Here is a 13,338-nt window from a genome sequence, read left to right on the forward strand (position 1 = left end):
TTTAGGGTTCTACATGCTGATCTACAGTAAGAATGATGGTACTTACAATCCACCTCACATTTTTAGGGTCCAGATGCTGATCTACAGTAAGAATGGTGGTACTTACAATCCACCTTACATTTTTAGGGTTCTACATGCTGATCTACAGTAAGAATGATGGTACTTACAATCCACCTTACATTTTTAGGGTTCTACATGCTGATCTACAGTAAGAATGATGGTACTTACAATCCTCCTTACATTTTTAGGTTCTACATGCTGATCTACAGTAAGAATGATGGTACTTACAATCCACCTTACATTTTTAGGGTCTACATGCTGATCTACAGTAAGAATGATGGTACTTACAATCCACCTTGCATTTTTAGATTCTACATGCTGATCTACAGTAAGAATGATGGTACTTACAATCCACCTTGCATTTTTAGATTCTACATGCTTATCTACAGTAAGAATGATGGTACTTACAATCCTCCTTACATTTTTAGGTTCTACATGCTGATCTACAGTAAGAATGGTGGTACTTACAATCCTCCTTACATTTTTAGGTTCTACATGCTGATCCAGAGACCTTATTACATTTTTGGAAGAGGAGACTGTACTACTTTGAAAACAGTGGGGACAAGTGTCGCCAGCGCCCCCACCTCCGATTCTACCGCACATTAAAGCTAGCTTCTAGAGTTTTACGTCCTACTATTATTTAAACTCTTCTCATAATTTGAAGAGATTGAAACAAGGTGAGTTTTTCTTTTCGACCACACACCATAGTATATGGTTTACAACATAGTCCACGAGGTTACGCCAGGTGATTCAGTGTGAGAATTGCATTCTACAAGTGTCCCAGTATGAAACATCAATTATTTCTTTGTTAATCTTAATTCAAAACTAATGTATTCCTGTAATTAAATTTCTCATTTAGGCTACTTAAAATGAAGTTATTACGCTCACCAAGGAGACCTCTACGTAGAACTAAAATTAAATAAATGATTATACAAGCTTATTTAGAGCGAAAATTAAAACTAAATTTGTGATAATTGCCACAATATAAAACACCATATTAAACGTGTTATATTTGGTACTATTTTTAAGCATTGATAATTAGCCCAATAATATGATTAGAAAATATTTTGCATATTTTGTTCGTTGTTAACAAGAGCGGCTCGTCACGTGATATTGTTTCTTTTTCAGGACAACAATGTAGGAATAATATGTACATCAGAAAAACCTCAGGTTATGAGTGTGTGAGAACGAAGAACGTCTATTCAATTTACTATGCACATTAAGATTCTGGCTGGTTGCCAATTTTACGACTAACAATACTTCATCCTGTACTTTTAAAGTATTATCTAAGTTATTGTACGTAATTTCGTAAACATAATTACCAGCAAGTTCGATTTAAAGTTGTTAAATAAATTAGACATCAAAGCAGGCTTCATTGTATGTATTGTTACGTCTCTGTTCGTTTGTTAATTTCCCTTATAATTTCTTTCGGATGAAACTATAGCGACACAAGTCCTGTCTTAAAGAAAACTAGTTTATTCTTTCTCAATACAACTTTGCAATACACTTAATTTCCACAGTCACTTTAACTTAAACACACGCTATAATTCACAACGATTCACGCACTTTACTTATGGTCACTACCGCGCTTGACTCAATTGTCCGTCTCTGTCTCTGCAATTATTTATGCCGTTACTTTATTTGCCGGCTTTTTATTTCACACGTCCAACGGACTGGTACTCCAGCTAATAAATTATATGATACTTACCAAGCCTTACTTACTAACTAAACAAGGTTACAGACAGGAAAATAAAACCAAGTCACAAACAGATGAACACCAAAAAAAGTGGAAATTTTCTTGCCTACAATTTTTGATATATATATATATATATAATCGAATGTAAATTTATAAGAAAGCAAGAAGAAAATGGCAGCCACAAACATTCAACACCAGGGCACAAATCATGAGGTTGGTCATCATGTAATGTGCTTTGGTTTTTAAGAGGTACTGGCGGAAGTAAGAACCAAATGCGTTGGGGAGGGGGGGGGAGTAGACAGTCTATCCAGTTTAACTTCAGCTTTTTTGACCTCACATGATTAAGAAGAAGAAAAAAATTAGCAGATGTGGGTGCTCTACCTCACAACGTCCCACATTTTTACCACCTTTCGCTGTCTGCAGCCAGACGTGGGAAGGTTAAATATAACTTTTTTTAAAAAATAACATAAACAACAATAAAAAAGCAGCAAGAAACAATAAAATACATTACATCAACGGGGGAGACAGCAAAACTGTCCTTGAAGTTGGAATACCAGTCCCCATTATGATGTTTGGATATAAATACCAAGATGTTAAGATATTACTCTACTAAGCCTAACCAACATTACAAATATAGCTCCCATTCTCCAACTTTGTAATGTCTTTATTAACCAGAGAGACTAAATGTGCCAAGGAAGCTTGTGTGAAAACGTTGCACACGTGTAAAACAACCAATTATGCATAAGTAAAACAAGCTGTTACAAAGATAGATATGATAAAACTATTATTTTTACATTTACATACTCTAGTTTTTATCTCACGGTGTTTCTACGCTGTAATATCCTGTCACGCTTTGTTTCACTGTTTGTTCAAACATTTCGCGCAAAGCTACTCGAGAGTTATCTGCGCTAGCCGTCCCTAATTTTGAAGTGATAGGTTAGAGGGAAGGCAGCTAGTCGACACCAACCACCGCCAACTCTTGGCCTACTATTTTACGAACGAAAAGTGGGATTGACCGTACTATTATAATGCCTCTCACAGTTGAAAGGGCGAATATTTTTGGTGACGGGATTCGAACTCGCGACCCGCAGATTGTGGTTTGGTTGTTGTTAAGCGCAAAACTACGCAATGGGCTATCTGTACTCTGTGCACTACGGGTATCGAAACCCGAATTTTAACGTCGTAAGTCTGCAGACGTACCACTGGGCCACTGGGAGGAGGGCGCAGATTACGAGTCAAGCGCCCTAACCACCGTTGTTTTTCAACTCGCTGTATCTATATCATTTGCCTTTTTTTTTCGTGTGTCTGTCTGTTTGTTCTCTTAAACAACAAAAATGTAAACAAACCTATAAATGTTACTGAAAATGAATTTTTCAATAGGAGATAGACTGAAATTCTAGAACGAAAGTGATTTTATTCAAAGTTTCTTAATATACATAATGAATCAAGAATAATAACAATAACGAATGAACTTTGTTATAAGTTTTATATTAACTTTGGCGATATTCATTCTATATGAAGATACTATTGTTTAGGCTTTGTTTTCAATTTAGACGTTTGCATTGTTGTTTGGCCAGTGAGAGGTTTGACGTCGCGTGACGTCATGCACGGCTTAATATGTTAAATTTTCTCAAGTTTCAGCTAGCGAGTGGGTCTATTAATCAGTGTATAATTTAATCAGTTATCTGTTGCTTTAAGTCTGTCAGTTAGTTCAATGGTATAAATTTTGAAATTGTGTTTCCGACAAAGTACAAGATATATCGAAATTAGCAAGTAAATGCAATTTTGTTAGACATTGTTACGATTAAGATTATTGCTAGTTACATAAAACCTTGGAACTTGTACAGCTTGTACTCTAAGAAATAAAATGCTTTCTTTACAGTTAAATCGACTGAACTTTACATTCTTCTTTCTACCGAATAATAATAATAAACGAACCCACCACCAACAGAAGCTATTATATCAGCTCTGTTAAGAGTGGGATTATTTTGAATGAAAAGATCCAGAATCAACTTCAAGCGAGATCGAAACTTTTTCATAAAGGATATAACAGTGGAAAAAGATCACGAAGAAAGAAGCAGTAAATTAAAAGAAGACCAAGGAAAAATTAGACCAATAAGTAAGTGACAGAAAATTAGTAGAAAAAGAAAGGAAGTGTAAAGAAGGTCAAGAAGAAAGAGAAACGAAGAAAGGCCTACAACAACGTGATACAAGATTTAAAACAGAATTACAAACAAAAATAAATTTGATTGAAGACAAGTTCAAAGAGTCATAGGAGAAGTACAGAAACATTATAACAGCAAAATCAATGCCAGAATAAAACATATAGAAACTTAACTGGCAAATGAAAGGATCAAACCAGCCACACCTCTTTCCACATCCACTCAAGAATTACAAACAAGATTCACTCTGCTATATGGAATAGAAAAAACATCTGATAAACACCTGCTACTACTGCTGTTGCACTACCAGTAACCACAAGACCTCACCAGTACCATCAATTTACGGAACTTAGCAGACTAGTTTAAGAAAATCACTCACAACACCTTATGTTGGAAAGGTACCACGTGAGATAACAGAAACAGTCTGGAATTTCTAGAATACTGAACAGTAAGCTGATCATTTGCTGCACATTTAATAGGACCAGTTTTAACAACATTAACCAACTTTTCAACAGAGAAAACATAATAATTACAAAACATTAGTGGTCGCCTTATTAAATAGATTTGGAGTGTCACATCAGAGGGAACTTTTAAAGCAAAGGAAGAACAATACTTTAATTGAACTGCCCGAATAAATTGCTGAATTATCTCATCCAGATGGTCTTCATGAAATGATGGATTCATTGGTATGTGATAAATTCATAGATGCTATAGTGGGTGAGGATATGCAATTAGGCTAAAGCAAAGTAGGTGCATATATTAAAAGAAGCTGTACAGATGGAACTTCTCAATTAAATCTCAGGTGAGTAACTAAAATAATCATTTAGGTATGATGAGATAATTAGATCAATTAATAAAATAGGAATGTTTATAAAAAATTGTATTGTACTTTATTTCATCCATACGATTTTGCTCATTTCATTATTGTAGTATCTAGATCTATGAGTTACTTTAATATTAATAATGGAAGTTTAATGTTCCATTGTTTTCTGTTTGCAATAGGATTGTTCAAAGGAATTCACAATTCAGGGAGGCAGTGTTGTAGGATATGTTTTTAATTTAGACCTTTGTATTGTTGTACGGCTAATGGAAGGATTGAGATCATGTGTGGAACAGTTTCAGTGGGATATAAAGATAAAGTTGCGCTAGAGTTATCGAGTAGGCCTGTTAGTTAATTAATGAATAATCAGTGTTTATTTGATGCTGTTAGCCAATTGGGTAGTTCATTGCTGTAAAATTTGGATTTTTTTTACGACAAAGTATACGAAATACTAAGTTAGAAAACCAGATGAATTTCTATTTAAACATTGTTTATTTGTGAAGTAAGGCTTAACGCTAGTTTCCCAGAACCTTAGAACTTATAGAGTTTGTAACAATGGCATAACCACAGGTCAGCCTAAATGGGCCACGGCCCGTCCATTTATTACCTAGGCCTGTCCAGTCCGGGTGTACACGATGGTTCCCGCGTCCTAATACGTCATACATGGCGGTTTTTTTCGATTCAATTTACATTTTCTCCATGGACTTGTACACCTCCTGCCTGTCCACCCAAAATTTCCTACCTGGCTTGTTCTCGAAGAAAATAAATGCTTTCGTTATTATTAAATGGACTGGGCTTGGCAACTTTCTTTCTTATCTATATAATACTCCAAAGGAACCTTCCCAACAAACAGAAACTATTATAACAATATTCAACGCTGTGCATTAATATATATAACCATGTGTTAAAGACGTAGAAAAAAAACCTTACAAGAGAATTTGCCGCGTTTATTATTCTCAAACAACCTTTGGACTCCGTGCTGCTGGACTCCTTCTTCACCCTCAACTGAGTAGACATTTATAAAGTACTTGTAAGGGTGATGTTTATTTCTCCCCCAATTGTTTACCTATGTCAAGAGTCTGGAATAACCCACCCACCTGTTAATAAATAACGTATTGAAAACAATGTTATGAAGACGGAAATGGTTGTCCTAGTTACGGAGGGTGCAGCTAGCGAGTTCAGGATAACCATGTGACTTTATAAGGTTAGTCGAAACAATCATGTGACCTCACTAGTTTAGACAACCCTTGTTTAATACGCAAGATGTTTACAATAAGGAACTCTGAATACAGCTCTAGAGCAATGGCTCTTAAACTTTTTCGTCTGCCGATCAAAAGACCCCACGAACCACCTACCGGTCCCACTCAACTTCTTCTGGTTTTTATCCGCGTAATAACGACTCAAAGAACGGCTGAGTTTTTTTTTTTTCAAGTACAGATTTTAGCTCATAGCTCCGTCATCTATTGAGCGATTTGAAATCCAATTACAATTCTGAACTCGGGAGGTCAAACCCTTTCGATTGACGTAGTTGATCACGCCCAAGGTCTCAAAAATTAATTTCCTCTAATCCTGTCTAAAAGAATTTCAAGTGTCGCGGTTACTGAGAATTCCCTGTTGTTCGTATTGCCTCTGCTGTGGCGTTGCGCGTCAGCCCGCGAACCACTTTGTGGGCCCTCTAGGACCACACTTTGAGAATCACTGCTTTAGAGGTTTTTAACTTAGGATGAAAGAACACTCGCAACTATTTGAAGTTCAAAGTATAATTTTTGTTGTAGTTTGTTATTAAGCACAAAGTTACACAAAGGGCTATCTGTGCTCTGCCCACCACAGGTATCGAAACCCGATTTATAGCAGTAGAGGTTCGCAGACATACCGCTGTGCCACTGGGGATCTAGAATTTTTATTTTGATTAGATTTACAAATCGAAATAGACACGAAGTTAATAAACTCTAGAAATGTCGCCAGATGTCGTCCAATACGTACGAAAAGATTTTTATACCGGTTCTCCAAGAAATGCTTTTCTCTTGAGTTACTGTGAATAAACTAATACAAAATTTCGGGCTGATAGACTCTTAACAGAGATGGAAAACACCCAAACAAAACGTAATAACATTTATCGGGGTCACCGCGTGTCAACAGCTTACAGCAATGGTTCCAATATCGTTGACATTCAGCGAATGTATACATCTCTCCGAATGGATATTCATATTATTTTAAAACATATTTAATATCTGTGTATTTGATAACAAACAAGTATTACAGAACAGGGTTGATTTTTGATTATTTAGAAATTCGTGTTATTAAAATCATACGTATTTCCAACCCTTTATATAAAAATCTACATTTTGTTTGTAGTTAAACACAAAGCTAAAACAATGGGCTATCTAGCTGTGCCCACAACGGGTATCTAAACTCGATCTTTAACGTTATAAACCCACAAATTTACTGCTCAGCCACTCGGGGCAACAATCTACATTCTGTGTACTTCATATCTATAGGTTAATATACTGTAGTAAAGGCTTGTTTGTCAACACATTCACGACAGTTTAGATACAGGAACGATTATGAATATGTGGTATTCAAAGAACGCACATGTGCTGAAGTAAAACTTAACTTCTAGATAGGCATATCCATTTATTATTATCTTCAACTTAAGAGAACCTTGAATTATGTTATAAATGTGGTCGGCTGCATTGCCACGTAGTTTGAAGGAAACATGTTTTACATGTGCTTCGGGTGTTTCCAATAAGGCAAAGCTTTAGTTGACAAAGAGTTGTTTTTCTAGTTATGCTAATTGAGGCCAGAAACTTGACACTACAACAAGTTAAGAACAAAGGCAAAATAAAAATCCCGGGAGTAAAGACAAGGACATAAAAATTAAATTTCGATGATAAACAGAATGCTATCACATGCTATTACTAGAATTATCTAATTGGTGTTCGAAACTGAATTTTCACAAGCTTAAAAAGTTCACGGTCGACAATACACAGTTTAATTTACGCCTTTCCAAACTTAAGTGAATTCACAGTTACATTTTTCACAAATTCTTTCCATCATCAGCTTAGTCATTAATAAGAAAATAATGCGTCTAAAATAAGACCAATACACTGTGATAGAATAGTGTGATAAATATGCAGCTTTACATTTCACGAGGGGTTCTCTGTATAACATTATAATACATCTTATTTCCGTTCTATTGTTCTTGGCAGGTGAACATTGACAGTCAGAACTTCCCACCAGCCCACCTTCAACAAGCACCCTTATTATCATGTAAATCGACTCTCAAGTAATATACCGTTTACCATTCCTGACCACATTCTCCATACACACATAACCATTACAGAACATAAGTGATCTGGATGTTCAGTTGCTTCAATCTACACACATAACCATTACAGGATATTTAGTATTCTATAAACACAGGTAATAGATTATAATTTATGTGGTAAATACCGCTACACATTAACAAAGAAAGTGTGGATTTGTTGCAAACAAACTAAAAACGGTACATTTTTAGTGCTTGCAAAAACACTGGTAAAATAGCGATAAAACTAGCACAGAGTAAAAGTTTTATATAACAAGGAACAATAATTAATAACACAAACTCACTGTTGCTATTTGTACTCTTATCGCAGCGTCAGCAATTAAACTAAATATAAGACATCGCTCGACTTTTACGTTTATTAGGATCCAAAGTTTGAGTGTTCTAAGTTCCGTTACGGGTATTCCAGAAACATAAATACGCCACCATTCCTACTTCATTGCGAACGTAAAAGATGAAATTGGTATATATTGCTTAACATGATTATCAGGTAACACTAGATGAGGTATGTTTTCAACTTCTTCCGCCAGAGGGTCGAGCTAGAAAGCTTTAAATATGCTTACTTGTGAAGTTTTTATGTAAGTTTCCCCCCACATCTAATTCTAGGCATTGGCCGTCGGTTTGTGTTAAAACCATAGGTATTTTGTTGTTGTTTTTCCCGCCTTTTTTGCTTGCTGCCAAATTACTTATTATTCTACCCTCTTAAATTATCAATTGTTTTTTTTTTTCAAATAATCTCTTATCACGAGATGGGTGAAGAGAAGGGTTTGACGTCAAACATTTCAAATCGAAATTAATTTTATGATATTGTGGATTTATTTTTTCTTACGTAATGATCATAACATGGTGCAAACAATTACCACGTGGTAACATTTCCTTTGGTCAGTTGGGTGGTAAGTTTTTAATAGAGACTATCATATGAGTCTATAAATAAAAAAAGGCCTTCAGAACTTTCCATCCAGATCCTCTGGGCTATTAGGCCTTTGTTCTCCACAGTTGTTTTCTAGGCTGTATAATTCCTATCGTTCTGACGTTTGGATGCAGCCCATGCGTGTCACAAGTTTAAATAAACACTGTGGACCTACAACGATGACGCACAAAATCAAATCAAGGCTGTCGTCGTTCGGTGCCGAGAGAACAATTATGAAAGATCGCATATTACTTTGGGTTTTCGTTTTTGACCCCCCACAGCCTTGAGGCAGCGCTAAACGCAATAAATATCTCAGCAGATATAACTTTACCAAAACTTACATTAGAATTTAGTAATACTTCTGAAAAAATAGAGAAGAAACATTCCGATAGTTAACTTTGATAATAAAGACTTTTTTTAATGCAATTATATATATACATATAATGACAATATATTCTTCAGGGTCGCAATAAATTCATACAAATCTAACACACCGAAAATGAATTATAAAACAATAATAGGATAAAGATAGATATGTACGTAAAAGTACTATTAAACTTTGTCATCTTGAAGTGTAACTTTTTTTTGTTTCCCATACTGATAACATCGAGCTTTTCGTAAAAACAAAACAAAAATACGTTCCACAGATCAGGTGTATAATAATAATGATCGTGTTTTTGTCCGTCTACTAATTACATCACTTCTACTGATATACATTGAGGGGCGATACATTCATCTCCGTCACAGAAGCATAATCGTATGAATAATTCAAAATGACAAAGCGTTTTTAATTCTAATTAGGGCGTTGGCATATTTATTAAATATACACCACTGCTTCGTCCATTGGAAGATTTGTATGTATAACTAACATAATCGACGTCGGCGTGATATTAAGATGATAAAAAATTGAAAACACTATATAGTTTTTCTATATTAATATGAGACGTAGAAAAAATTGGGGTATCATTTAATTATACATGAAAAAGTAAAATGTGGATTGTGTATTTCAATCGTTTGACTTTTTTAAAATCAACAAGGTGTTTATATTCTTGACGTGTTTGTATACACGCAAATTAATCTAAAAAAATTTGGTCGTGGGATCGAAAACCCTCGCCGAAGATGCTCTCCTTTTTAGCCATGGGGGTGTTATGATGTGACGGTCATAAAATCTGTTGACGGCTTGAATGGGTAATAAAAAAAGGTTTCGACAGGTTTTCGTCACCTTCAGATACAAATAGTTTACATAGATACAGGAATATATATATAGTGTGGAACAAATAGGTTCGTTGGTAAAGACTTACCCAAGTGTTGACGGTGGGTTTTAACAAATAGCTGCCTCCTCTCTAGTCTATCACTTCAAAATTGGGAACGTCTAACGCAAATAGCTTTAAGCGGAATTCAACAAACAATAACTTCTAATCTATACACCCCGACTTACCACTTCTGTACAAAAGAAATCATTCTTAACGGACTATAATTTTTTTTAATATTTTATTTATACCACCCTAAACTGGATTTGAATGATTATTAGCAGACATCAACGCATCTTGGTCTAGGCAAAGTTTCAGCAGACATTGGAATAGACCAATTAGCAGATATGTTTGGTGTCAAATCAACTGAATTTCATTGTAGGCCTAAACCAAAGTTCCCCGCGAAAGTTGAAACTGCTAGTAGAGAAAAGCTCCACCTACCTATTTTCGAGGACGAAAAAAAAAGCCACCTACCCTATTTTTTCAGCATGTAATAATAATCAAATATTTTTTTCTAAGCCTTATAAACAATCATAGGCTTAAGAAAGTTGTGAGAGTATCGAATCACATCAGGACAAATAGAAAACAATACACAAGGCATATTTTTGAACATTCAAGTCTAGCAATGCCTTTCTTACAACACATCATATTCAGTAACGTTCATTAATAAAGTATAAATAAAACGAGCGTCACCTGTAAAAGTTCTTGTCGTAATACCGCTAAACCATCAGTGACATAACCAATCTACTGCTCTCTTATTTAATTGGTTCTGGGTCTCATAGTATTTTCACTAACTCGCGTTAAGAAAAGAGGGCTTATAATAAGTAAAATAAGAAAATAAAAACTTGCAAGATCTTGGATTTAACGTTATAGATCACTGTTTTATCTGAAATCAAGGCATTCAATATATAAGTCGCCATTCAAGAAAGATCAAGTATCTGTCTAAAGAACAACAGTAATTTCTCTTGTGATTTGTGACATTTGATAGTTTGGAAGTGAGTTTTGCTTCTGCAAACAAACTCTAGGCTCAAATAATTTCATGAACAATACGTTTAATATTATGGCTTATAAGATTAGTCCTAGCTCCTAAAACTGTGATGCTTTTTGCAGTCAAAGTAAATATAAAAAAAAAAAAATCTAATACGATCTAGTTCCACAACGCTAGCCTCAAGGACGTAGTTATTATTTTAAAATATTTAATTTTCATGCACGATTATATGTAAACCGAAATGAGTGTCAGTTGTTGTGTTGATAAATATGTTAAGACTAAAATTAATACAACAATAAAATGACTTTTATAACACACACACACACAATTGGCATTTATAAGTGTTTAAACTTTCCACGACGTGACATGTCATAATGTAAATATGCCGCTTAATTTACATAAGACACAAATATGACATGTAAGTACATTTTACGTTTTCTATAAAACGCAGAAAAAAAATATTATAAAGATATTTCAAATATTTCATACGGCTCAACAAATGACATGTAAATATGATCTGAACACTCCACAAGACACATAAATGACAGGCATAAATATTTTAAAATTTTCGAAAGTTATTTATTAATATCTACGTCTAAAATAAGGACTGTTTAGAAGTTAAAACCGTTCAAATAGAAATGAAAAACGCGCGCGCGAGAGAGAGAGGAAACTGTAACCTAAACAAAACACTAAAAGAACGAAGATACTACTACCCAAACAAGAGGGAATCCCCCAATAGCAGTGGCACTTGAAATTATTTTAGGGAAGATTAGAGTAAATTAATCTACGAGACCTTTCTTCCCTTTTTATTAGCTATATTTTTGTGCGCCAGCAACACTAAGCGTGGGGTGAGCTTATATCCGATTCAATTTTATTACTCATCAGGATCACTACCAGCCTACCCTCAAATTGAAATTCTTTTAGGCAGGATTAGAGTAAGTTGATGTATAAGACCTTGAGCGTGGTCAAATAAGTCAATCAAAAGGGTTTGACCTCTTGAGTCCAAAACTGTAATTAGATCTCAAATCGGTCAAGAGATAATTGAGCTATGAGCTAAAAATTTGTACTTGAAAAACTCGGAATTGTTCTATGAGCAGATATGAGGCGGCTAATTGCCATAACCTTACGGCGTGTTAACGTTTTGTTTTTTTTTTGAAAGAAATATACACTAAAACAGAAGGTGTTACATTTACCTAATATCTGTTGTAGGGGTTCTATAGATATGGCGTCAAAATGTTGATAACAATATCCGCATAATTATACCGTATCGTATAGCCTTATTATTCTTATATTTTCAACATTTTCAGCTAGACATGTTGTACGTCAAATGTCGTACGATATTTTTCTTACATTTTGATATCCCTTTTAAGCAATACACAGAATTAACTTGAATACTAAACCCCAGTTCTTTACGTTATATAGCAATGTGAGCTTTATCTAACTATTGTTTATCTTAACTTTCAAGAAGTGCTCGTTAAGCACAAGATCGAATAAAAGACGTTAACGCTGACAAACTGGAATAATGTAACCACGAAACGTGTCAAACTGTGACACAAAATAACGAGTGAACTTAGATGTAAACACTTGACATATGTTACGCGTATGATTTATTACATGTAAGTTGAACGTTACAATATTTCAAGAAGTGAAGGTACATTTTTTTTCAAGCGGATGAATACTCACTTGTCTGAAAATCCCTCAAATTCTTCGGTCTGTTCGTCTATGGTCGATTCTAAATCCAAGTAGTTTCCATAATCTCCCTCGGAGCTGTTGTATTTATAAATCTGCAGGGTACAGTCATCTAGCTGAAAAACAGGAGCACGCTGTATTAAAATTAAGTTTAAAAATAAAAGACATAATATATAAAAACAAACTAATTCAACATCAAAATGAAAAAAATAGGGCAGTTTGCAAGTAAGATATTAAAAAAAAGGACATTAATTAATAAGTAAAGCTGTTAATCAGAACTAACAAAATGCAATCGCTTTTGTTTATATGAAGGTGTATAATACACACACATATAGATAGTATCAGTTGTACATAACTATTTTACAGTGTATAATACACATATAGATCAGTTGTACATAACTATTTTACAGTGTATAATACACATATAGATCAGTTGTACAT

The 13,338-nt window shown here is 34.5% G+C and overlaps 1 protein-coding gene across 1 annotated transcript in view; it reads right to left on the minus strand.

Annotated features, from left to right (window-relative positions):
- The window catches only part of LOC106470094 (FH1/FH2 domain-containing protein 3-like), an 88,985-nt gene that overhangs the window by 45,990 nt on the left and 29,657 nt on the right, over nt 1–13,338 (minus strand). The window contains exon 2 of the mRNA XM_022398661.1: nt 12,892–13,013. Coding sequence (XP_022254369.1) covers nt 12,892–13,013 — 122 coding nt within the window. The remainder of the gene's footprint in view (nt 1–12,891; nt 13,014–13,338) is intronic.

This window comes from Limulus polyphemus, unplaced genomic scaffold (genome assembly GCF_000517525.1).
Source record: "Limulus polyphemus unplaced genomic scaffold, Limulus_polyphemus-2.1.2 Scaffold3818, whole genome shotgun sequence".
Taxonomy (NCBI): domain Eukaryota; kingdom Metazoa; phylum Arthropoda; class Merostomata; order Xiphosura; family Limulidae; genus Limulus; species Limulus polyphemus.